The sequence below is a fragment of the Primulina huaijiensis genome, chromosome 1 (genome assembly GCF_012295235.1).
Source record: "Primulina huaijiensis isolate GDHJ02 chromosome 1, ASM1229523v2, whole genome shotgun sequence".
In the NCBI taxonomy this organism is placed as follows: Eukaryota; Viridiplantae; Streptophyta; class Magnoliopsida; order Lamiales; family Gesneriaceae; genus Primulina; species Primulina huaijiensis.
This window is the reverse complement of record NC_133306.1, coordinates 21,981,648-22,006,884: the sequence shown is the minus strand read 5'-3', so window position 1 is coordinate 22,006,884 and position 25,237 is coordinate 21,981,648. Positions and strand designations below refer to the sequence as shown.

The following is a 25,237-nucleotide window of genomic DNA, read 5'->3' as shown; positions in this document are numbered from 1 at the left end:
AATAATTACGATAACTAGCTTTGAAAAACTGAAAAGAAAATGAAATAAAAGTAACACTTGTGTCTGTATTTAAAAATATTGATGAACTTAAGTATTACCGTTTTGGATAATTTATTTTAGAAATTAAGAGCGATTAATAAATTTATTAAAAAAAGTAACTAATAAAATATGTTAGAATCAACTTGTATAATGAAAAAGTAGAGATGGAAAATATTAAACAAAAAGTGAGGTATAAATGATACTTATCATTTTCTTTCGTTTAAAAACAATATTTTAAATAAACTATTATATGAAAAAAATATTTGATCAAACCACTAAAGCTAATAGTTTCTTAAAATTGCGTACAACAATCGACAACATATTATGCTTTCTTTATTGTCCATGATTCTTGTTTTAAGTTATAAATAGTTTCTTGATTGCCTACAAAAATCAAATCTTGTAAATCTTATATACAAATATATATGCCATTTGAGTCGCTTATCAAAGATGTTATTACCATTTCTTGTATTCAAATATTTGTCCCACTTGATGTTTACATATAGCAAAATTTGGAAATTTTACCACTGCAAAAAGGATCAGCACCACCACCTTTGAGAACAGTAATTCCAGTATGCCACAACAGGTTTAGCTGCTTCTGCTCCCAAACTATGATTCCCAGATGAGAAGTTTCCAATCGAACTCCACAATTCAGTACTCGATTGGACCAATCAGCAAGAATTCAGAACATTACTAAATTCTTGCAGAAGTAAACCAGTTCTCAGATTTTAAACAAAACCATGAGTATAAGAAAGGCCATTGAAGAAATATCAGCTCACTTAATTCAGCGGAGTGAAGAGAAAAAAGGTCAAAGAGACTCGCCATGAAAATGGTGTTAAGAGGTCAGGGCCATAGTACGAAAAGATGCGTCCATCGCCCAAAAAAAAAAAAAAAAAAAAAAAAAAACNTTCCATAATGAATATATTCTTGAAACCTTTCGCGGGAATATACTTAATCTGATGTTTCTTTGTCACTAGTCATCAATTACCTTCATCTCATATACTTCACTAATCCTGGGTATACTAGGTTCAACCGAATTCTATGCTTTACGACATCACTCAGCTCTCATACAAGTGGTGTGGTTCGAAATAGACCCAGTTTAGGACCATCAAACTGCGAACCTTTCCACCAACAGTCCCAAGGGACTGAGCTTGTAAAAAAAACATACATCATCAATCTGTAACAAAGTAAAAACACATTATGCAGAAAATGTCACTCCTCTGCAACATGACCTTTTTTGCTTACATCTTAAATCACATGCAGTTCAACTGAATTATTGGACGGAACAAATTTTCTTTGATATAAAATTGACTAATATCAAGTTCTTACCGCGGATAAGCTAAAAAAATAAATAAATAATATTACTGTGGATAACTGTTTTGACTCTAATTATTTTCAGCTAACTATGTCATTTAGCTCCTTTCCCTTAGTCTCCATGGGTAAAAGCAGCACACCAAATCCGGCTAAAACTATTGCAAGTTCGAATAAAATGATTGCAGCCATTTCATGGCAACCGGAAACCAATCCCACAGCTACTAGAGGACATATCATGCCTGCAATCCTTCCCACGGAATTTGCAACACCATATCCAGTTGACCTCACAGATGTCGGATATATCTGCAATGAAAGTAACAACTTTCAACCAATGGCAAGTGAATTAACACACTTTGAACTCTTGGATAGGCTTAATTATAGTTTCTTTAGCTGACCCTCAAAGAGAGAAATGTTGGTCTTATGGATGATTAAGCTCAAAATGCATAAAAATACCAAAAGAAAGATCCTTGGTGTGGTTCAAAAGGGATTTTCTAATTGATCTGAATATATAACTCATCTTCAAACTCTATATCACAAGAAAAGGAAACAAAACTTGTGAATTTTAAATAGCAACAACATATTGAGGAGACAATGCAACACAAAATAGGATTCTGCGGTTCAACCGTATAGCCTATATCCACTGGAAAAATGTCCGACAAAACTCTTATTACTCTCCCTCAGTTCAGAACATAACCACAAAATCATATCAAAGATGGGGATTCTAAAATATATTCATTGAAATGACATATAGCAAGGACGATGGAACCAAAATTTACCAAAGGTGAACAGAGTAATTAGGATGACGTACCTCGGGACAGTAAATTCCAGCCACTGTGAAAGCCCCAATTACGCACATTCGGGCTCCAAACAACATACATGTAGTCAACAGTTCATTTTGACAGAACGCCAGTGGTAAAAGGAATATGAAGCAAAACGTATACGTAAGCACCATTGAAATCCTACGACCAATTTTATCCACAATAACTGCAGCTAAAATGAGTCCAGGAAGCTCTGTAAACATGTCAACTCACTGAATCAGGGTATATAAGTAAAACCATAAGCAAGAAACAAACATCATTATGAAAAAATGCGACATAACTGATCCACGATGTTAAAGTGCACACCTGCAAAACTTGTGATAAATACATTAAAGTAAGCACTAGAATCCATCAACTTGTGCGAATGTAAATTGATTGGACTACATATGATGTGGCCACTGCTCAACTCTGAAGTCAGCAACACAATACCATAATATGAAAAGGTGTTACCAAAAAAGACAACCCACAAGAGAAGGGTGGTTTTCAATAAATCCGATGACAGAAGAGTGAGTATTGATGAGAAGCCTCGTTTATATATTGCGATGTTCTTTTTTCCTGCGGATAAGAAATGGGCGTCTTCTGAAGCTGTAAATTCTTCATCTGGCTCAGCCATTTGATCAGAAACCAATGTGCCAGAAGGGAGTTCCTTTTGATTCATAGCTGCCATTTTCCTCAAAATATTTTGTGCATCAGTGATCCTGCCATTCATGTACAGGTACCTGGGTGACTCTACTGTAAGAAAATAAAAGACAAGTGCCCCAAAACAGGGTACCGATGACAGCACAAGAAGCCACCTCCATCCCAATCTTGGCATAATGATCTGCAGAAAAAGTACAAGAATAGTTCCAAAATAAACAAATACTTAATTTCTTTCTCCAACATTACATGGATAATTTGAAGGCATAAACAAAAGAAAGAACACCGTATCCTAACCCATATATATACATCGAGTAAAAAAGTGATCCATATAATTAGTGCCGATTAGAGTTCAGAAATTATCTTTACTTACTAACATGCAAAACATTAGTAAGACACTTTACCAAAAATAACTTGTTTACGAAGGTATAGTGATAAATGAAGGATAAATAAACCATCACCCATTATCCCGTGTTTGGGGTGTTTATGAAGGCTCAATTACAAACCACCGCCAGCCAGATATGAGCTACTGTGCAAATGTCATGTAGCATCACTGATTCACTCAGCAGAGTTGGGAACGGGATGTTGAATCAATCTTACACAATGTTCATGAAATTGGGATAAAATGACATTGTTGTCCCTGACATTTTCTTGGTTTGAGAGAGAACTTTAACAGTTTAGTTATTCTGAACTAGTCTAGACAGAATCCTAAACTACATCAAATTTAAACTCGGGCAAGAAGAACTTTTAACAACGATATTACTTGCCTTGCGTACAAAATTTATTTTAAATTGGGCAAGTTTAAAGATGAAATGTAATGACCCGAATTCTTATTTTGAATGAAGTATTAATTAAGAAATAATTAAAGAGTTGTTAATTAAGTATTATTAACGAATTGATAATTTGGGATTAATCTGTTGGATCCACCGAATTTTAAATGGATAACCCGATCTACTTCCGATTACGTTATCTCGAGAAATCCAACCAGACGAATGAGATTCTGACACGTGGCAGATAAGATTGATTCAGATTTCCGAAATAGTCCGGATGCAGCCTATAAATGGAAGCCGAATTCTTTTGTTTCCTACACCTCATCCCTCAGAGAGAGAGTTCTAGTCTTTTATCTTAGGTTTTCTAGCCAGTTTCTAGGGCACTTTGGTGTCGGGAAGTTTCGGAGCTAGTGTCGACTCGAGGGGGGGTCGGTGAGCTGAGATCGAGACATCACCAGCGGGCTGACGACGGACGCAGGTATAATCCTAAAGCCTTTAGGAAGAACTTTATAGCATGTTTGGTAATTCAGAATCTGGTTTGATAGTGATTTCATATTGTTGGTATTGTCTAGGTTAAGAGCTTTCTGTCAGATTGTTTTAGTGAGGTACGTGATGTACTGACTGAGATATCCAAGCGTAGTATACACACTTATATGCTGCATATTTATGTGTTGCATTATACATGTTTTACTGCTTTGGCATATTATGCATGACATATCATGTTGAGCCTGATATCTTTTGAGATATACCTCGTTTGTTGGGGCCGCTCAGCCCTATTCTGTATTGTGGACGATGGGGCATCGAGAGCTACAGTGTCCGACGGGACCCGCGGGCTCTGATGACCTGGACATTGTAGGTCCACGTCTTGATGATGAGTGTGGGAGCCAAAACATGCCTAGGGCAGATCAGAGACTACACACTCAGGCGTCTCTAGACTGAACATGAGATTCTTGACTTGATCCTTGATATCCGAGCATATTGCATTTCGCATGCATCATATCAGTTTGTATACTCGTACATTCTCGTATTGGGCGATTTTCGCTCACGTCCTTGTTTTCATCTTGGGCACCCCATTCCACGGGGCAGGTCTTAGGTTGGACGGTGCAGACGACCAGAGCAGTGGCTAGAGCAGTTGGGTTTTCGGTGGTGATCCAGTGGAGGTTTTATGTGAGGTTTATCGTTTTCTTGTTCAGAATTATGTTTTCGATATGATTGTATTAATGTTTAAGACTGCTGTTGTTTGTTCTGTTTTCGTTTGGGCTGTAAGATGATTAAGTTATTTGGTTTCCGCTGTTTAATTGTTGTTATTAAGATTTAATGTTGCATGCTTATTAGTCTGTTTAGTAGTGGCTCGGGTAAGGGCGCTACATGAAAACTGCCACCAAAATCATTAATCAATTTTCAATAACTTAATGAATTATAATTTTCCACCTTTTTACTATCATCGTAGATCAGAAGCTACAAATGCAGTAGAAAGAGCAACTTTCAAAAGAATCTTTGAATGAATAAATATGGAAAAGGACATACCCATGCCAAGGACGCCTCGAGTATTGTTCCGACTGTCCAGAAAGTTGCAAAGATAACCATCCAAATGCCCCTATTTTGCACAGGCACAAACTCGAGAAACCAGGCCGAGTACACGGGTCCACCACCTAGGCCTATGCCAACAACCATACGAAAGAGGACCAAGGATATATAATTTGGGGCAAAGGCACTAAACATAGCAAATGTGCTCGTCACTACAGCTACACTCAGAAGGCCCACCCTGATGAAACAGAGTAGTGTTAGTTAATCTTCATGAATATCTGTTAATGAAATGAGAGAACAGTTATAATTGGAAAAAACAGGAAGAACCTGTTATGAAATCGAGTCTATTGACTATTGACCCAACTTAAGCAGATTTTGCGTTTTTTTTCCATTTGGTTCAAGGTTTACATATTCATGCTCGTTTTACATTTGAGCAATTGTTAACCTGGGCATTGCATTCACTCGGATACCCCAAGGACTGAGCACTTCTCACTCACAATAACACTTATCAGTAGAAATACTAAGAGATAAAATTTCGCCCTTTTCTTCTGATATCATACATTCATGCTACAAGTTTCCCAGATTCCCAGGATGTGCACAACCCATAAATTAAATTGATCTTCAACTAAGCTAATGAACAAACTTTGCAATATGAAACTCTATAATGGAAACTGGAAGAATACGCACCCTGGCAAGTTAGAAAGATAGTTACAAAATAAATTGTAAAGAGAAAAAGGAAAAACTCCAATTCTTACCTTCTTCCACAGTTATCTGAAATGATACCCCAGGAATAAGCTCCAATAAGCATGCCAGCAAAAACCACAGTCGTTATCAAGCTTTCTTGCCCTGATGAAAGCCCCCACTCGGATTTAACAGCCGGCCCTATAAAAGATAATATCATAACCTCCATCGCCTCCGTCATGGTCCCTAGCCCGGCATAAACCAGCACAAGAGCTTGAAATTTCCCAAACCCCACCATTGTCAGAGCTTCATCCAGTGTGTACACTTGGCCATTGCCAGAACTATCCATCATCTGGTAAAACTAAACGAATAAATTCAAAACAAGACTGTATATTACTAATCAGTAAACAGCAACACATGCAATAAATTAGCTGCCAACATATGGGTTCCGTCTCCACAAATCCAAATCAAGAAAACAAGCAAAAGCCTTTCCAATTGCATTTTCTTTTTCGTAATGGAATTTTCTACTCAAATGATTGGATGAATGATTAAATCTTATACTATATTACATATCATCGAGTGTGGAATTTTAAAATGTTAATTTTTGGTATAATTGTTTGATTTAATAATTATATATTAATAAAATATTAAAACTTTAATGTAAGCCACATATAACTTAGTAGATAAATAAAGATGACATGAAAATGACAAGGATTTGATCTTTCCACCCACTTCCTAGATTAGGATTTCAAAAAAAAAAAACTTAGTGGATAGAGTTTTCAAGTTGTAAGTTCAACTTCTACTTTACTCTTTTTTTTTATCTCTTTTTTTTACTATTTATTTTTATTATATATATCAAAATTACAGTATAGTCTCGCACTATTTTTTGTAATTTTATTTTGATTCTCATTTAAATATAAATCAAATGAATTATAAAAAAATATTATATAAATACGTAAAGTGTACGTGGGTGGACTAATATAATTTAAAACAGAGTATGCTAATGATTTAATGTTTAGAAGTTTCAGGTTATACATGACTTATTTTATCTTACTAATCTAACATACTGCATATTTTCAAATCATAAAAAAAATATAATTTAAATTTAAATTTATTATCTTTTTAGTTTCTTTATAATGAAACCATTCTAAATAAATCAAACAAATAATAATCATTTAATAATTAAAAATATACTTAATTCATTAAATATTTTTTTGTTAAATTTTTAATCTAAACTAATATATTGATTAATAAAATTATTAATCTAATTAAACTTCAAATTTTTCGATCTCTACGATTTTGACATGTAATGTAATGCTTCAGATTTGACGAATATCATCATCGTATCAACGCGGATTTTTTAGCATATTTATGTTCTCACTCACTCTCACATGAGAAACTTTATAGGGGGTCGTTCATTCCATAATTGTCTCAAGTCAAATATGCTTAACTTTGGAGTTTTTAAGTGATTAACTCCCGGAAAAAATATATATATCTTGTTGATATGAGTAGTATCTATCAAATCTTTTAAATCATTATGAATTATACAGTCTCATATTTGCACAGTCTTAGAATCTCTGTTATTCCGATATGAGATCGGTTCATTCATGTTTTCTTCGCATAGAAGCCTGTTTAGAGCCGTTCATTATCTGTACAATCTCTTGGCACCGACGTTCACTCCCCGCCCTCTTGAGCCTCGGGCCTCACATGCTCACCTATTTTTGTTTGGTTCGTCTTCGAACCACACCGTACTATGAAAGGTTAGCTCTGATACCAGCTGTAAGGCCCCAAATTTGACGATTGTCATCACCGTACTAACATAGGTCTTTTTAGCATGTTTATATCCCCACTCTCATGCATCTGATAAACTTCTCAGAGGTTCACTCATCTCATAATTGTCATAATTGCTCCAAGTCAAGCAAGCTTAATTTTGGAGTTCTTATGTGATAAGCCCCCGAAAAGAAGATGAACATTGTTGATATGAGTAGAATATATCAAATCTTTTTAAGACATCAATTATACAGATTCATACATGCATAGTCTTCGAATCTCTCTCATTCTCATGTGAGGTAGATTCATTCATGTTCCTTTCACCTAAAAATCTTCTAGGACCGCTCATTCATGTTCTCTTCTCTGTTATACAGATTTTTCGGTTTAAAACAAAATTTGAAGTGAACACCTTTCAAAATAAGAATGATTCATTATCACCTCGTCTGTGATTGGAAATCTCTTATGATCATCAGTTGGATTGTTTTTAGATTTTGGATGGTGAATCAATTATTGAATATAAGTTTTTTTTTTTTTTTTGTGATTGTATATTTTAATATGTGTACAAAGACGGAGAAGGCGTCATTCAGGGAACATGCTTAGTTTTACTTTTATTTTCTAGAGAGACGATTTAGCTTGGTTTGAAAATATATTTTTGACCTTTTTATTTTATATATTTTATTTTTTTTCGCTTATTTGTGCTTTCTTGATTTTAATGTTTTTAATTTATTTCTCATAAATTGACCGATATAATAATCATGATCTATCAATCGAGAGAGGGATCTAGATTAAGAATATATGAAAATATATTGTTGATTTTTGTAGAAGACATATAACCTCATTGAATTCATTGCAATTGTATACAATTATAGTTTGATTTTTTTTATATAGAAATATTAGAATCAATATTATACGATATATTCTATTTTTTACATGAAAAATTGAAATAATTAAATTTTTTTGCTAATAAAGTAAATGAATTTAAGAATATAGACGTAATTTAACATATTTGACTAATCAAGTACCAATTTATTAGCCTATTTATGGATAATATGAAGACAAGAGAGTCGTTGAACTTGTATAATCCATTCATCCTCCCTTACAAACCTCCGGCAAATCACTAACTATTCTTATATTAAATCTTCGGGGATCCTTAAAAACCTCTGGTAAATCAGTAATTCCAACTGTCATATACATACATATACACGATTCTCATTTTCTGAACCAATTCTTTTTATTAATTTACGAATACTTATTCAAAGAGAGAAGCCAAGGAGATATACAATTATGAAGAAGCCATCGAGTCCAATCTTTATATTGGGGCTCTGTGTGATTTTATGGTCATACAATTCTTCATGCGCAGATGCATATATAGGCATGAACTGGGGGAGATTGAGTTCCCAAAGATTGATCCCTTCCATGGTTGTTGATTTGCTGTTGCAGAATGATATTAAAAGTGTCAGGATTTTCTCGCAAAGTGACAATGTTTTGGAGGCTTTCTATAACTCCGATATTACAGTTACCTTCGGTATCGCTAATACGTTATTGGACAATTATTTAAACATGTCAACAATACAATGGTGGATAGATAACAAGATAGTCAAGTATCAAAACAAAATGAAATTCGGGTACGTACCTCGTCATCTCCATATGCATGTTTCATCTTATTAAGAATATAAATAATTTATCCTAGGCAGAGTCAAGTTCGATCCCACAAAAACATTCTGCTTGAGGTCTGGAGTCTTTTGTATTCGTGGCTTGCAGATTATAGCATGTATTCGGGGTTTACTCAATGCACGCCTGATGTATATACACATTGGAGTTTTACAAAGAACGTTGGATTTTGCATGTGTTTCAGGTATGCCACCATTGGAACTAATCCCCTTTCCCCAACATACAACGAAATAATGTACTTGAGCGCACTGCCTGTCCTGAAGAATATGCAAAGACAGCTTAACATTAATAGCATGTCACATATAAAAGCAACAACCCCACATTACGCAGATGTCCTCACTCTGACAAATACTTCGAAGCCGTCGGAAGTAGATTTCCGGTCCGATATTAAAGAGCAAATGGTAGAATACGTAAGATTCCTTAGAGACAACGATGCCCCTTTCATGTTTTCCCTGTTCCCGATTAGATTCGTCAACGAAAATAGCTTGGATCTTGAATTTGCATATGTGGACAACAAATCGAATTACACCGTAATTGACACAAATGCGACCTACAGAAATGCATTCGAATTATTATACGATTCATTGCATTGGGCTTTGGATAAAGCCGGCGCTGGAGGCGTGAAAATCATAATTGGAGCCATCGGTTGGCCTACGGATAGTTACCCAGGAGCCAACGTTACAAATGCGGAACGTTTTTACAAAAGCTTTCTCACTTACATCGCCAGTGGAAGAGGGACCCCTATGAGACCCAACCAGAAGATCGACGTGTTCTTACACAGCCTCTCTGATGAAAACCGGATAGAACCCCAATTGGGTGGGTTCCAGCGTCACTGGGGAATCTATAAATTCAACGGGGAGCCCAAATACAAGATCGATGTATCTGGAAAGGGAGAAGATGTCTATCCCAGCGTCGCTAAAGGAGTTATACGCATGCCGAGTCGATGGTGTGTGTTCAATGAGAACCTCGATGACCCTAGGTTAGTGGAGTCTATGAGGACTATGGCATGCAACGCTTCGGATTGCTCGAGTATGGAGCCCGGGGGATCGTGCTCCAATTTACCATACGAGAAGAAGATTTCTTACGCGTTCAACAGGTATTTCCAGACGACGGGGCAGGCATCTGAGTTGTCGGATGAAAAATGCGACATGGGTGGGTTGGGGAAGGTGGTGTCAGTAAATCCATCCGTGGGGACATGCGACTTCCCGGTGGAGATTTTGTCGGCGGAAAAAGCCATTGAAGGAGAAACGTTTGGAACCGCGGATAACGGCGGGGAGAGAGTATGTGGGTGGGTATCTGCAACAACAGGGCTTTTAGCGTTGATTTTGCTTCTGATGATCATATGATTCCTCCAAGAAATCTTGTGGATATCATCTATGTCCACAGATTATTTGCTGTAAGTAATGCACATGCCCGATGATCCATCTTCACTTCAGAATGAGGTTTGACTATTTTATTAAGTGAAGTATACATAGATCATGCAGAAAGAGTTCCGATACTAAAGAATCAGATTGGATTTCATTTTGGTTTAGTTTTTGTGGCTCATTTTGTCTATCAAATTTGAACATTCTAAACTAGAAAATTGTAAAATCTTGTCAAAAATGAATAATTGCAATTTCGATCGTTTACAGTCATTGTTCGATAACTTTTTTTCTTTTATAGTTTTAGTTTTGTCACCAGAATTCTCACGTGACATCAAATATTGTTAATGTAGCTGATCATATCAGGGCGTAACCAAGATTAATTAGTTGGTGAGCTAAACTAAATACAAATCACAGTTTTTTTGGATGATACATGATAATCTAATGTATTTTAATGGATAAAAAATTATATTTATAATTAAATATATAAAAAATAACCAAGAAAATAAATAAATATATATATATATATAGTCCATGAGACTTGTCGTCAGAAATACTCAATAAACTGATAGAAATATAAATAAATATAAAAATAAAAATAAATCAAATCAAAGAAATACAAGTGCTTCTCAAACCTCTATGTATAGTTTCATGAATACTCTTCAAAGTCCAATAAATTTTATTTCCTTTGTGATATCCATGACCGAAATTTTTTATATAATAAATTAAAATATATTTATCATGACAAGAGCTCTAAGCTGACTTTTTATTTCTGATTCAAGGGATATATTTCTACTATTTCAATTTTATCACTGCGAGGCTTTTTGCGCTTTAATATACTATTCTTGTTTGTTCAATTTTTTGCTGATTTATTATTTATTTTTATGAAAGTTGTATGTTGATTAATCTGACAATTTAATTTGATATATAATTTTTTACTGTTATCCATAAATTCAGTAATCCGTAATTGTCATTGACGATTGGAACATGAGTAGCGCTAGATTAGGTGTACTGTGCTATAATAGCATACTTAAGCTAAATAAATCGACGAAACTAAATTTATCAATTGCAGCTATCTCAATTGTTAGATTTTAGAATTAACTGTTTTTACAAAATGAAAATGTTGTCTTTAATTGATATGGAACGTTATCCTTCTTAGTTGATCATTGATAAGTTTTGACTGAATGCTGGATTTGGTCAATTAAATTAGAAAAACGCAATGATTTTAGCTGTTATCCCTATAATTCTAAAATTAATTATTTATAACTGCATGAATAAATAATATGTTCACCACACTTTAACATAATTTGTGGATATCCATGTTGTCTAACTACATATGACTTGTTCGGACTAATGCATATGAGAAGTATGGTTCTTCAAATTAAAGTCTTGATTTTTTTGTCTATAAATAAAGTGTGGATCGATGTTGAAAGAGTTGTATACCAATGAATCCGACTGGATTTTATTTTGATTTAGTCTGGGTGCTCAACTTGTCTTTGAAATATATAGAAGAATGAATTTTCTGAAATTCATCGAAAAATTAACCTTCAATTATTTAAGTTTAAGACAAAAAAATACTGGTGAAATGGTGTTAGATATTAGCATTCAATGAGGATATTGGCAATTGTGGCCAATTAATACTTCATGGCAGAGTTACTTTTTAAATAGATTTTGGATTTTAGTTAACGTTAAATTTTTGTGTGTGTTTTTGCTAACTAAAAAAATCTTTTCAGTTGTGTTTTTACCAACATATGATACAATTCTCAGCAACTCGTTTACTGCAATTAACTTACAGTTTTTTTGATGTTTTATGCTTAATGCTAGTCAAGTTACTTTTTTCAATTTTTTTTGTATTATAGTGGTAAAAAACATATTATTATATATTTATGAACTTTCATATACTCGAGAGAAATTTCTAGGATATTTGTCCTCTCACCTCATTCTTATATAAGCTATATCTTTATAAGCACAAAAAATGTCAAACTCCAGCACCACGCCAGAACCATATTCAGAAAATTGAGAGCAATATTATACTGAGATTCTCGACAGAAAACAGACACATCGCGTTCACAAGAACTGCTCTAAATTCAGTTCACTTATTTAGTACATTTTATCAAGACATCATACATATGCCGATAGTTTGTACGGATAAACTCAGTCCGCTACATTAACAACCAGTCCTGTAATGGAAGACCAAGGAAGCTTATGCCAAGAAAATTCTCACAATCATGGGGTTTTATAATCCGACAAAATAAATATCAACGCACATGAGATATATTTTGAATGATATAATATATATATTGCGCTAAACAAAACAAGGAACTGAGCAAAGCCACAGAGTAATCGAGCAGATTAAACTAACCTTTATTCAAAAGATTATGTCCTCATCTTTCTGCATAGCTTGGGACAACATGTTGTGTGCCGAATTAACAGAAATGCCCTTCTTCAAAGAGATTTCCACCGCAACCTTCTCATCTGCATATGCCTTGGCAGCTTCACGCTGTCTCTCAAGCTCTCTCCTCTTGTAACCTTGTATCTTTTTCAGTCTAAAGAAATCCTCCCTTTCCAATTCATCTAACTCTCCCTTGATGTAACTTATTGTATTCTCTAGTCGTGGCTTTACAACATTCTCCAGGGCATTGACTCTACGATTTGTGGTCTTGATCGCCTCATCAAGGGTCAAGAATGAAGTTTGGAGAGTGGCAAGCTCAACAAGAAGCTCGATAGATTTTAGATATGCTGCGCGACAAGCTTGAACCTGTTGGCCTCCTCTTACCAATCCAGTTAAGGCATTTTTAGTCTCTCCATCAATGTAGTGTTCGAATTTAGGAAGTTTTACTCCAGCAATATTTTCCTGACGCGATCGCACCTTAAGTGATGCACTTTGCACATTTTCGCGAACAATGTGCTTGATATTCTCGCCAGCTACGTATTTAGCTTCCGTGAGGGCAAAGGAAGAACTTTTCATGATATCTCCCATTGACTCTTTTGTTGAGACGATCTTCTTGAGAATTTGACGAAATTGCACAGTCAAAGCATCACTCTTCTTCTTGAGCAACGCGTGGCCTCTTGTAGCCCCAATAAGTCGAGCTTTCATTGCTCCAAGCATTGTAACAGTTGGAACAACATTCAAGCGCTGGCTCTGTCCAGACATGTTTTTCAATTTTATGGCTGAGGAGAAAAAAGAAACGTGGCGAATGGGTTAATAGTCAAAGCAGACAGATTCGTTTTCTATTATCAGTTGGTATTGTTTCAATTTTGTTATTTCCTTGGGTTGAGGTGGCAACTACATAAGAAATGAGTGTATCGTGTTTTGGTAGAGTAAATAATAAAGTTAATTTACATTTTATACAAATAAAGATGATAAGTATTTTGTGCAAATAATATCTCAGATAGAGCACTTAAATAATCAAGAATAGAAAACAAAATTACCAGATAAATCTCTTTCTCAACTAGAGCTTATTTTTCCTTCGCACCTGAAAACAACAAACCACAAAAATATAACAATTTTCAGAGCAATAATGTTGCAGTGCACATAGCCTCATGTCTATTTGCATAAATTGGTATAAAAATGGACAAAATTCTAATGATTGAACCTCCTCAGAACAGACAAAAAATAAGATGGGGATAAAATTAAAAGATGGAAATTTATAGTAATTTTCAATTACGATTAAATATTTTTTTATTTTGTCCAATTAGTTTTAATTCAATCAAAGAAATTCGAATTTATAGTTATCACATATTTCAAGTAAATAAAACTTTACTTTCTCCGCTTGAAAGAACACTGACCAGACTCCATTTACTTTCTTGCCATACACATAATAGTTTAACCACTGAACTGATCTAGATCGAATCCCTAAATTCCATCAAATTCGAAATCAAGCAATAAGAACTTAAACACGCTGAAACTGCCCTAATCATCACTCAATTTCTCTGTTACATCCAAAATCAGGCACCTCATGCAGACAACTGATCATCAAATGCAAAGGAAAAAAACCCTTGAATTTAGCTTGCTTGAGGTTTAAAGCATAGCGGTCTCGGATGAACTACAACTGTATCAAAATCAAGATGAACCATGATATCAAAATACCAAAGGAAAAATAAAACAGAGACTAAACATCATAAACCACCGTAATGGAATTATTAATGAATTAGCTGAAGAAACTGAACATTCAAAGATGTAGATAAAAACAAAAGACATGGAACTCCACAAATTTGAAGAAACTAACCTTAATGGGTCTCTCCGAAGAACATGAAATAAGAATTCACTTAATTTGTAAGTATAGGTTTCTTGAAATTTTTTATAACCATCTTACCTTAAAAAAGAAAAGGATCTGGACTCGGGGATCTTGAAAAGCCGCGCAAAGGGGAAGAGGATTTGGGATTGGTGGATTAAGACGATGAACACTTACAGAAGACTGAAAAAAGAAAGATGAAAGAGATTCGTCTGGTCACTTTGTTTCCTACTCATGAATATTTAAGTTCAGCAACAAAGCTGAGTAAGAACAAAAATCATGGAAAAACAATCTAATTCCCCCATTGTCTTTTTACCCCAAAATTAGCTAAGCATAAAGTTACTAAGCTTCACTTTGAATGATTCAGAGATCATAGACAATCTAATAAATTTCAAATAAAGTACAATGAAGGAGAGAAATCATATAGCCGACTACAACTAATTTGGGGGTCAGGATGATGATGATCCTTTCAGTGTAATGAGATCAATAGCTAAATTAATCCCTAAGCTGGAAGCAATCGTAATTAACTTCTATGAATCTCAAACGGATAATCCAAATCAAAATTTCACAGCTTCTATACTTACATCCCATCAAAACAAATATAATACAAAATCAAGCAAACAATCCATCATAGCATTTCCCTTTCCAGTCTCTCCAACGTATATTAATTCAACAAAAAAATAAATTCAACGATGTAAGAACCCGAAATCTCTTCTTCTTTTTTTTGAAGGATCGGAATCGAAACATCATCCAGTAAAACTATTCAAAAAAATTATCCGAATTTCATCACGAAATCAAAAGAAAATATGATTTATCAGTTTACCTCTACCGGAGTTGAAATCGACGAGGAGGAAAGAGGGAGAAGTAACTCAATATTGGTGATTGGAAGCTGAAACGGGGAATCCAATCGGGTCTGGTGAGTGGTCTTGCACTGTGGAAAGGGGTAGTTTTGGTATTTCAGTAGTTCTCATCCAGTTGGATTCTCGTATCCCTCTAATATGATTCATCCATGCAGCTAGCTACCGTGTGAATTCAGGTGGATCGAATAGGTTTGGGTCGGTTTGATGGGTAATAATAGTATTAAAAAAACTGTTCAATCCAAATTGAACTCGAATTTGATTAACCTGGCTCAATCCGATCCATCCGATTTTTATTTTTTAAAAAAATAATCAAATAATAATAATAATATAATATTTTAATTTAAACACATAATAACAAAATCTCTTGTATATAATTTAAATTTGAAATTCTAATAGTAAAAAACTAAAATTATATTTTAATACTAAATCAAAAAAACAATTGTTTAAAAATTAAAAAATATATAAAATAAATATTAATTTTAATTATGAAAATTTATGATATAAATATACAATAAAAAAATTTTCAAACATACAATGTATTAAAATGTAAGAAATATTTATTAATTTTATATTTTTAAAAATTATATTAAAATTTTCAGGTCAACTAAACTCAATTACTTTTTCGGATCAAATATCGAATCCAACCTGATCTGACCCAAATCCAAAAACACCCAATTCAAACTTTATTTTTTCAAGTAGAATTAGATCGAGTTACCGTGTCAGCTTTTGTCACCCTTACATGGAGCAAGGGGACTTGGATAAATAGGTAACTACCTAGCAAAAATTAGAAGAAAATAATATTTGTGTACTCTCAAATCATAATAATACATAGAGAATCGATTATAAATCCTACTACAATTTAGAAAATTTGTATGAGATTATCTGACATATTAATTTTATGAGATGAATCTTCAACCCAATCCGACTCATGAAAAATATTATTTTTATATCTAAAGTGTTAATTTTCATTGCAAAATATCATATATTTTTTTTGTTAGATATATTATGAAGAAATAATGTGTAATATATAACGATTTGAATTAAAATTATTTGAGTGAAAATTATTCTACTCATTAAAAATATTATTTTAAACAAGGTTCCACAAAATCAGTTGAAAGTTAATTATTGTAGGAGTTGCTAATTTAATTAGATAGTACATTATAGACAATATATACTAATATAAATATAATTTAAATTTGCGTATGATAATCTTTCAATAAAACATACTAAATTGGTACAATGCGTATCTTTAATTTGAAACATATTAAATCCGTCGTGGAATCTATCAAGAATAAACTATTTACTTCATATTTCGGCTCGATCCATTTAGTTAGTTCAACAATTTCAATTTTATAAAATTCAATTTCTTAAGTTGCATTTGGATTGATTGATAGATTTAAAGTAATGAGTTTCATTAGTTTGTTTGAATAAATTCATTCGACAATAATCTAAGTCATAAACTAATTATTTCTTTAAATTATTTTAGGTTGAGTTTAGATTTGATGGAGTATTTGAAATGAGGATTAAAAATTGACTCTATTTGAGATGAATTTAAACTGTATCACAATAACTCGAAAAAATAATTAGTTTATATTTGAAATTTTAAAGTAGATTTACCTAAACAAACAGATAAATTTGTTATTAATTACCTTCACATCTAGAGTATGTCTCTTGTGAGACGGTCTCACGAATCTTTATTTGTAAGACGGATCAACCTTACCGATATTCACAATAAAAAGTAATACTCTTAGCATAAAAAGTAATACTTTTCATGGATGACCAAAATAAGAGATCCGTCTCACAAAATACGACCCGTGAGACCGTCTCACACAAGTTTTTGCCTCAAATCTATTAATTCATGAATTTCGATTATAATTTTATTGCAGTTTAAGAAATCTTAAATCTATATATTACTTATTTACATATTAATTACATAAAATAAAATAGATTTCAAATCTCTCAATTATTGAATGACCTTGAAATTCATTTAATTATATGATATTGATTCTCTGAAAATACAAAAATATATTTGAAATCCTCGGATTTAAAATTTATCCACCCCAAATGCAACCTTATTCTATTTCAAATTGTTCTTTCAAATACTTTCTCAAATTCAAATAATCCAAAGCGACCAATAGTCGTATAAGAAGTTATCTAAATTATTTTTATAATAAAATTTGGTGGATGAGGTATTCAATTAATTAAAATCAATGATCAAATTGAACCGGGGTAAGGCCCTTGTTTTAGATTTGTTAAGTTTATTGTTTGATTTATTTGATAGCGGTCCATTATGGCTGCAAAGCCCAACATTATACATCATTTGCCTTAATAATAAATAATAAATAAATACATCCAACAACGGACGAGTTATAGAGAAGAAGCTAGCTTATAGCTCATCGTATATAAGAGATTATGTCTCTTGTGACATGATCTCACGAATTTTTATCTGTGAGGCAGATCAATCATACTGATATTCACAATAAAAAGTAATAGTCTTAGCATAAAAAGTAATATTTTTTCATGGATGACCCAAATAAGATATCTGTATCACAAAATACGACTCATGAGACCGTCTCACACAAGTTTTTGCTTATATTAAATCTCAAGTTCGAGACGATGTGTTGTATTTAAAACTCAATTGTAACGATATCATTCACCAGCTAAATAAAATATGTTTCTATTTTTAAAAAATATATATTAAGTAATGCTTAATTAAATATGTTTTAAGTGAAATAGACAATTAAATATCAACAAATATTATACACTAGTTTTTTTTTTTTAAGGGTGTAGGTTATTTACTTTTTTTATAACGAAAGAACCCGCATCAGTTGCTACATTTCGGTATGTATTGAATAACCTTTAGCTTAATACAATAGTATGCAAATTATGCTAGCCAAGAAAACCGCACTGGAAAAACTATGTATGACAGACTCGTCTGATAAAATGTTAGTAAAGTTAATCGAACTCCAGACCAATCTAGGTTATTTACCTGTACATACGTGGGCAGCAAAATGTGGTGTGATATTTTTAGTTTTGTATTTTTTTATTAAATCAATTATAGTTTTGTAATAATATTTCGATAATGTATTTCTCTTCAAAATCATTTAACTAAATAACTAATATCCTGGTCAATTTTTATAATTACGTGGATAGAAAAATCTATTTCGATATGCACATAAAATAAATCGTTCTTTTCGGTCACGTAATAACACAAAGAAAAAAAAATTCATGAGAAAAAAAATCATAAAATAAATAAGGGAATAAAACTTCTTTTTTTGGTAAATAGGGAAGAAAACTTTTTATTCGGCGGGACAGCTTGTTTGAATGAGGCGGTGATTATTTAATTATTAAAAAAAACGGATATTATTATCTCAAAAGATTATAATTTATTTATGAAAACAAATATGTTTCTATTAAGGATTAGGGCTAAATAACGCGGTTTGAGTTTTCTCCAAAAGTGAGAATTTCCAGCGGAAAGCTATTCCAAACAACGTGAGATTTGAGAACGACAAATCTCTTTACTTTTGTTCCAATTTGTTGGTCCCCTCAGCTCTTGGTTCCTTTTTCTTTCACAATTATTTGAGTTTGAGTGGAGATTTTTAGATTTTTTTTAAAAAACAGAATTTTTAGATTTTTAAATCTAAATATATGTTTCTAAAATTTTGGATCTGGGTTCGAGATAAAAATAAAAATAATTATTTTGTTTAGTTCGCTTAATTATTTTTATTTTAATAAACTAAAATCATTATAAAAAAATGTTTAGTAGAAAAAATATTAGAGTATATAATTTAGATATAAATCAAAATCACTATTTCCTATTATAATGTCTATAAAATAATTAGGTCACTGTTATTTGGATATACACTGAGTAAATTATAGATATATGTCCGCGAACCACACACCATATAAAGCGTAAATTTGCATAACATCGCATAGAAGCGTCGTCAGATAAGGCTTTCATCGAATTACTTAAGACAAGAGTGTCAATTTGGATGGGTTTGGTTCGGTTCAGGTCGTCGGATTAGGTCAGTCCGGATCACTTGAAAAATCCCGACCCGAACTAAACTGATGAGCTCAATCTGATTCTTTTTTACCAATCAACATCATTCTTTAACAAAATAATTAAATAAATATTCAAAATAAATAATAAAAATAATAATTTAATTTAAACACACAACGACAAAATTTCATATAAATTAGTGTACCGATGCATATGTTGCGTGCTTGTACGCTATTTTTTATAATTCGTTTGGTTTATATTTAAACGATGATCAAAATATAATTATAAGTAATAGTGAGTGACTACACTTCGATCTTGATATATATGAATTAAAAAAATAAATAGATAAAAGAAAATAACAAAAAAGATTCAAGTAGAAATTGAACTTACAACTTGATGTATAAAAAACAAAGACTCTATCTGTTGAGTTACATCTAATTTAAATTAAAATTTTAACACTTTATTAATATATATAATTATTAAAATAGACAATGACATCAAAAATTAGTTAATCTAAGTGTCTAATACTTGATAATATAGTATAGATATGATAACTATGCTTCATGAAATTAATTAAATATTTAAATATAAGAATATGATGTATATATTATTAATGAATCCACAAAAGAAACAAATGTTTAAAAATTCAATTATATTTCACAAAATAAATATTAAATTATGAAAATTTATTATATCACTCACAATTAAAAAAGTTTCAGGCATCACAAAATGACTTTTAAGTTTGAAGCTCCACTTCTTCAATTGTTTTACATTATTTTATGCGAGTCAAACCTTAAAAAAAAAATCGATAGCCGGAGAGAACTGGACGCGTAAAGGGGAAAATGAAAATGTGAATACTCCTATAAAAATAAGATTGGACTTAGCTCTAAAAATTTTAAATATATATAAATGAGTTGGTTCTGGTTGATGGAATATCTGGTTTTTAATTCAGGTCAACCTAAACCCAATCTAACCCAAATCAAAATTTCTTAGGTCAGATTTCGGATCCAACCCGATATGATCCGAATTGTACAACCCTAAACCGATATTTTTTTGAGTTGATCAGCCGAATTAATTTTTGACACTTCTACTTTGGACCTTGATCTCAAACTTAATAAACTAAACCAACTAATTATCATGAGACATATATCATGATTGAATTTTAATTACTTAGACAATGGTTTACATCATATATATTCAATGAATACACAACCACCAATAATAATAAATTTCGGTCAACCTTAACCCTCGAATAAGTGCAGTAGGTAACTCTTTAACCAATTATCAAAAGTTCGATTTCTCTTACTAATATTTTCTCGGACGAGTTACACAAAGCTTATCCAATGTGATTTACACGACTAACGTTGATTTACAGACTATTGCATTCGTTCGAAAGTCTATCCAGTGCACATCAAAAAATAACTTTCGCGAATTCTCACATATAAAAAAAATGTTAATTTACTAGCTTTAAATAAATAATTCGGTGTATTATGTTGTCAGAAATTCGATATCAAGTCGAACAGCTCACATGTAGTTTGCATCCATCTTTCATTCCTACTTCGTACTTTTTCTTGACAAAAATTCTTTCCAACAATTTAAGTAAGTATTTTTAAAGTGTAAAGTAGTACATAATCATTAATCAACTCAACATATATAATTATTATAATTTCTATATTTTATTCTACAATATTTTAAAATTATACAAAATAAATAATTGTCCTACATATTAAAATCATCTATGTTAATGTAATTCTTGTATTATTTTTAAAAAAATTACTACATAAAATTTTCAAATATTTTTCATCTTATAAAATTTAATACTATATAAAATTGGAAAACAAATCAACCTCATGTGTTTAAAACTATATTTGAAAAAATGGAGGTAATATAACTGTAGTTTTTTTTTCTTTTTTTATATATAAATGTAGCTTTTTTAAAATTTGAAAAAAAGATAAAGAACATCAATTAAAAGAATTTCAGCTCTCGAGGCGCGAAGTACTTTTATGCCATATAATTGGAAGTTTCAGGCGATTTACCTTTTTTTTTTACAAGAGACAATTTATTTTTGTAACTATTTCCAGGTTTATCATTTGTTTATTTATAATATATGGCAATGCGACTCCTGCAACATATCGATATTTAAGTTATAGAATTGTATCATAATATATTATTTACATATATAACGATAAAATATCGATTTCGATATCTCTATATCGGATAGGTATATTTTGTGAGATACTTTGACAGATCTTTATCTGTGAGATTGATCAATCATACTCATATTTATAATAATAAGTAATACATTTGACACAAAAAAATTATTTTTTTCATAAGTATCCGAAATAAAAAATCCGTCTCACAAATTTTTTCGTGATTTTCGTTGGTTTTATAGCATTCTATATCCTAATTAATTAGGATATATTCAAAATTTTCGTTTTTGGTCCACAAACTATGATAAACACCTTAGCGGTTTTTTTTTTTTTTTAAAAATATGTTTAGAGAAAAATACAATTTTCCATGATATGTTAATTGTTGGACAGATTGACTGACAACTTGTCGTTTTGTCAAAAGTTATAGCTGATGGTAATAGTGCAACTTAAATCTTTTAGCTATAAAACAACTCGAGCATTAAGTTTCGAATCATTACCAACATGTATAATTATTGCACTCAATATCCTTCTATTAATAATTGTATTTCTTGTAATCAATGAGAACCAAACTTATTATCTTGACTCTGATATCAATCGTATGACCGAATGTTTGCTGCTTCACAAAAAATTATAGCGGTTAGTAATTGTGCAATTCAAATTTTTTAAACCGTACACCAATTTAAACGTTATATTTCGATTACTCAACCATCATGAATATTTATTGCGTGCAAGACTAATTTATCACACTCGCAATATTTTAAAAACACAACAAAGCTATATTCTTCTATGCAGCTGTTTTCCAAAATAAGTTAATGGTCAGGAATATCAATGATTGGTGTATCAATTTATAAAGCAACTTCAAAATATAGAATAAATGTTTGTCAATGAGAGAAAATTGACCTGAAAAAATACAATGATAAATTTATTAATTTGTTTTAATATTAAAGTTATAAGTTTTTCGATGAGGTAAATAATTTTTTTGACTCGGATCACAGAAAAAAATTCTTAATCCTAAAAAACAAAACAAAACAAAAGTGGCATTCAAGAAAATTGTCGAAGTCATTTTGGGAACTCGTTTTACATATTAATAATGAATAATTCTATATACCTTTTTATTATTGCCATTTTCTATACCACTATTTAATTTAACTAAAAAAACAAAATTACTTATCTCATCCACCATTGTATTAATTCACATCAGTTCTTATTTAAACTTCATATATTAATATAAGTAATTTACTAAATAATTAAAAGCACATTTAAAATTTCGTACACTTTTATCCAATCTAAAATAGTTAAATTTATAATTCTCGAAGTATGAGAATAAATATTTACAAGATTTTGATTAAAAACTAGAATAAAATAAAATAATAACAAATTATATTTAAAAGTTTTACATAATAATTATTGACAAAATATGCATGGTCCTGTATCGGAGAGAACGCAATATTATTAAATACAATATTATAAAAAATATTAAATAATTCTCGTAGTATAAAAACAAATATTAAACATTTTAGAAAAAATTTTGCGTATATGTTTATATTGAACTGAAATTATTGTTTTTTTTAAAAAAAAATTAAGAAACGTCAAAAAATATTTTAATAAAAAACTAGTTAAAATAAAATTAATATAAAATAAAAATATAAAAATAATAATTTTCAACTATAATACTAATTTAATTTTGTTATACATAAATAATGATAAGATCAATAACATTCATATAGTCAATCAAATTAAATATATTCTTATTTATTATCATTTCAAATTCTAAAATAATTATTTTAATAAACATGATAAAATTTATCATAAATAAACCTATCAGTTAAAGTAAACGCAACATTATTCTACCAAACCCGATTAAATTAAGCAAATATTTTTTAAATAAAAAATTAAGCAAATATTAATGTTAAAGAGATCTATCAAATCTTAGTATGAGAGAGTTGAACCTCATGCTAATGATTTTAAAATGACTGTTAGTTAATTTACAATTTAATCAGAATAAATTACGTAGGAGAAAAAAAATCATGTAAACTTTTTCAATAATACTATGTTATATTATTATTCATTTCTTCGTGAGACGGTCTCACATATCTATTTATGTGAGATGATCTCTCATATATATATATATATATTTATGTGAGACAGTTGACCCGATGAAAAATATTATTTTTAACATAAAAAATATAACTTTTTTATAAATCGAATCTAATCGATTATTAGTATCATAAAATTGATACGTGAAATATCAAACATAAGGATTTTTTTATTATACAGTATATTATATAAGAAGTTTGTGTTTGTCAAACATTATTTAATGACTTATTGACCGAATAATGAAGTTCCAAACACGTCTCTCTATCTAACATGTTCAACTTGTTCTTCTATTAATTCTTTAGCTCCATCAACGTGCAACGTGCTGCCATGTCATTAAAAAAAATGTTAATGTGTTTCCGTGTCTAAAAAAAATAAAATAAAAACAACAATCAATTTCAATATTATTTTGTAACAAATTATTAAATGTAGTTTTTTTTTTTGGAATTTTTATTTGTTAAACTTATATGTGTATACACACACAGAGGTATGCGTATATATGTATTCGTATGTATATCCACAATGTCAGGTCATAAAATAGGTGTGCCACAGTTATTATTTTGTCCGATTCTTGGCCCTACTGAGACAGCCTGACATAGAGACTAATCTTTTTCAATTGATAAATAATATAATATAATATAGTAAATACTCTAAAAAAACTGATAAATCAAAAAATAAATAAAAAAATGGGCTAATGTTTACTCAAATCACCATGGACTTCAAACTCTAACCAGAACAAAACCCTCGTCACCCACGTTTTAATCAAAAAATTATCTCTAATTGATTTCATTAAACCATCTTGGCATGATAGAACTTATTATTATAATTTTCTTGGTAGCCCATGCAAATGGACCGAATAATTTGGCTCATCCGACTCAAAAAAATTCGAAAATGTTCGAGTTCTACTCGAATACGAATTAAATATTTTTCGATTCGTATCGAAAAGAGCGCGAATCGACTCGATTCATTTATATCAGTGTAAATATATAAAATTCGAAACGGATTGTTCTATGAGTTATGAGAGACGCTGATAGAGACATTGATACATACGATTGATTTATAACGTATAAAAACCTTGACATATGTATTATATAAATATAGATTCCTATGTTGATAAGGAACGGAGACATGATTAATGCAACCATAATACATTAATGTTCAAAATATGATTACAGCACATGCCGTGGCTATGACTTTGTCTATGAGAGATGTTTTATTGTCTTCCGCATCAATTTGATTTGTTTTTCCACTATCTATACACAAATAAAAAAAATAAAAGAGGAAATGAAATCATATATTTAAATAATTCAGCAC

General features: G+C 31.2%; 3 protein-coding genes across 8 annotated transcripts; 1 reads left to right on the top strand and 2 right to left on the bottom strand.

The window, feature by feature from the left end:
- Positions 1-982: 982 nt before the first annotated feature.
- LOC140984705 (organic cation/carnitine transporter 7-like) lies at positions 983-6,307 on the bottom strand. The gene is made up of 5 exons (XM_073452264.1): positions 5,857-6,307; positions 5,102-5,339; positions 2,475-2,988; positions 2,159-2,361; positions 983-1,653 (listed from the first exon to the last, which is right to left on the bottom strand). The coding sequence occupies exons 1-5, from the start codon at positions 6,132-6,134 to the stop codon at positions 1,432-1,434; spliced, it is 1,455 nt and encodes a 484-aa protein (XP_073308365.1). The 5' UTR covers positions 6,135-6,307; the 3' UTR covers positions 983-1,431.
- Positions 6,308-8,596: 2,289 nt separating this feature from the next.
- LOC140984668 (glucan endo-1,3-beta-glucosidase 5-like) lies at positions 8,597-10,837 on the top strand. The gene is made up of 2 exons (XM_073452215.1): positions 8,597-9,177; positions 9,408-10,837. Exons 1-2 carry the CDS (start codon positions 8,837-8,839, stop codon positions 10,567-10,569), a joined length of 1,503 nt encoding a protein of 500 aa, XP_073308316.1. The 5' UTR covers positions 8,597-8,836; the 3' UTR covers positions 10,570-10,837.
- Positions 10,838-12,560: 1,723 nt separating this feature from the next.
- On the bottom strand, positions 12,561-15,854 carry LOC140984676 (V-type proton ATPase subunit D-like). Of its 6 annotated transcripts, XM_073452231.1 has the most exons (5): positions 15,643-15,840; positions 14,901-15,002; positions 14,017-14,060; positions 12,947-13,755; positions 12,561-12,764 (listed from the first exon to the last, which is right to left on the bottom strand). In XM_073452231.1, the coding sequence occupies exon 4, from the start codon at positions 13,736-13,738 to the stop codon at positions 12,953-12,955; it is 786 nt and encodes a 261-aa protein (XP_073308332.1). In that variant the 5' UTR covers positions 13,739-13,755; positions 14,017-14,060; positions 14,901-15,002; positions 15,643-15,840; the 3' UTR covers positions 12,561-12,764; positions 12,947-12,952. The 6 variants fall into 6 exon arrangements, with proteins under 6 accessions (XP_073308332.1, XP_073308324.1, XP_073308342.1 ...); XM_073452223.1 differs by having other exon boundaries at positions 12,561-13,755; XM_073452241.1 differs by having other exon boundaries at positions 12,561-13,755; positions 14,901-14,991; positions 15,649-15,840.
- Positions 15,855-25,237: the final 9,383 nt, after the last annotated feature.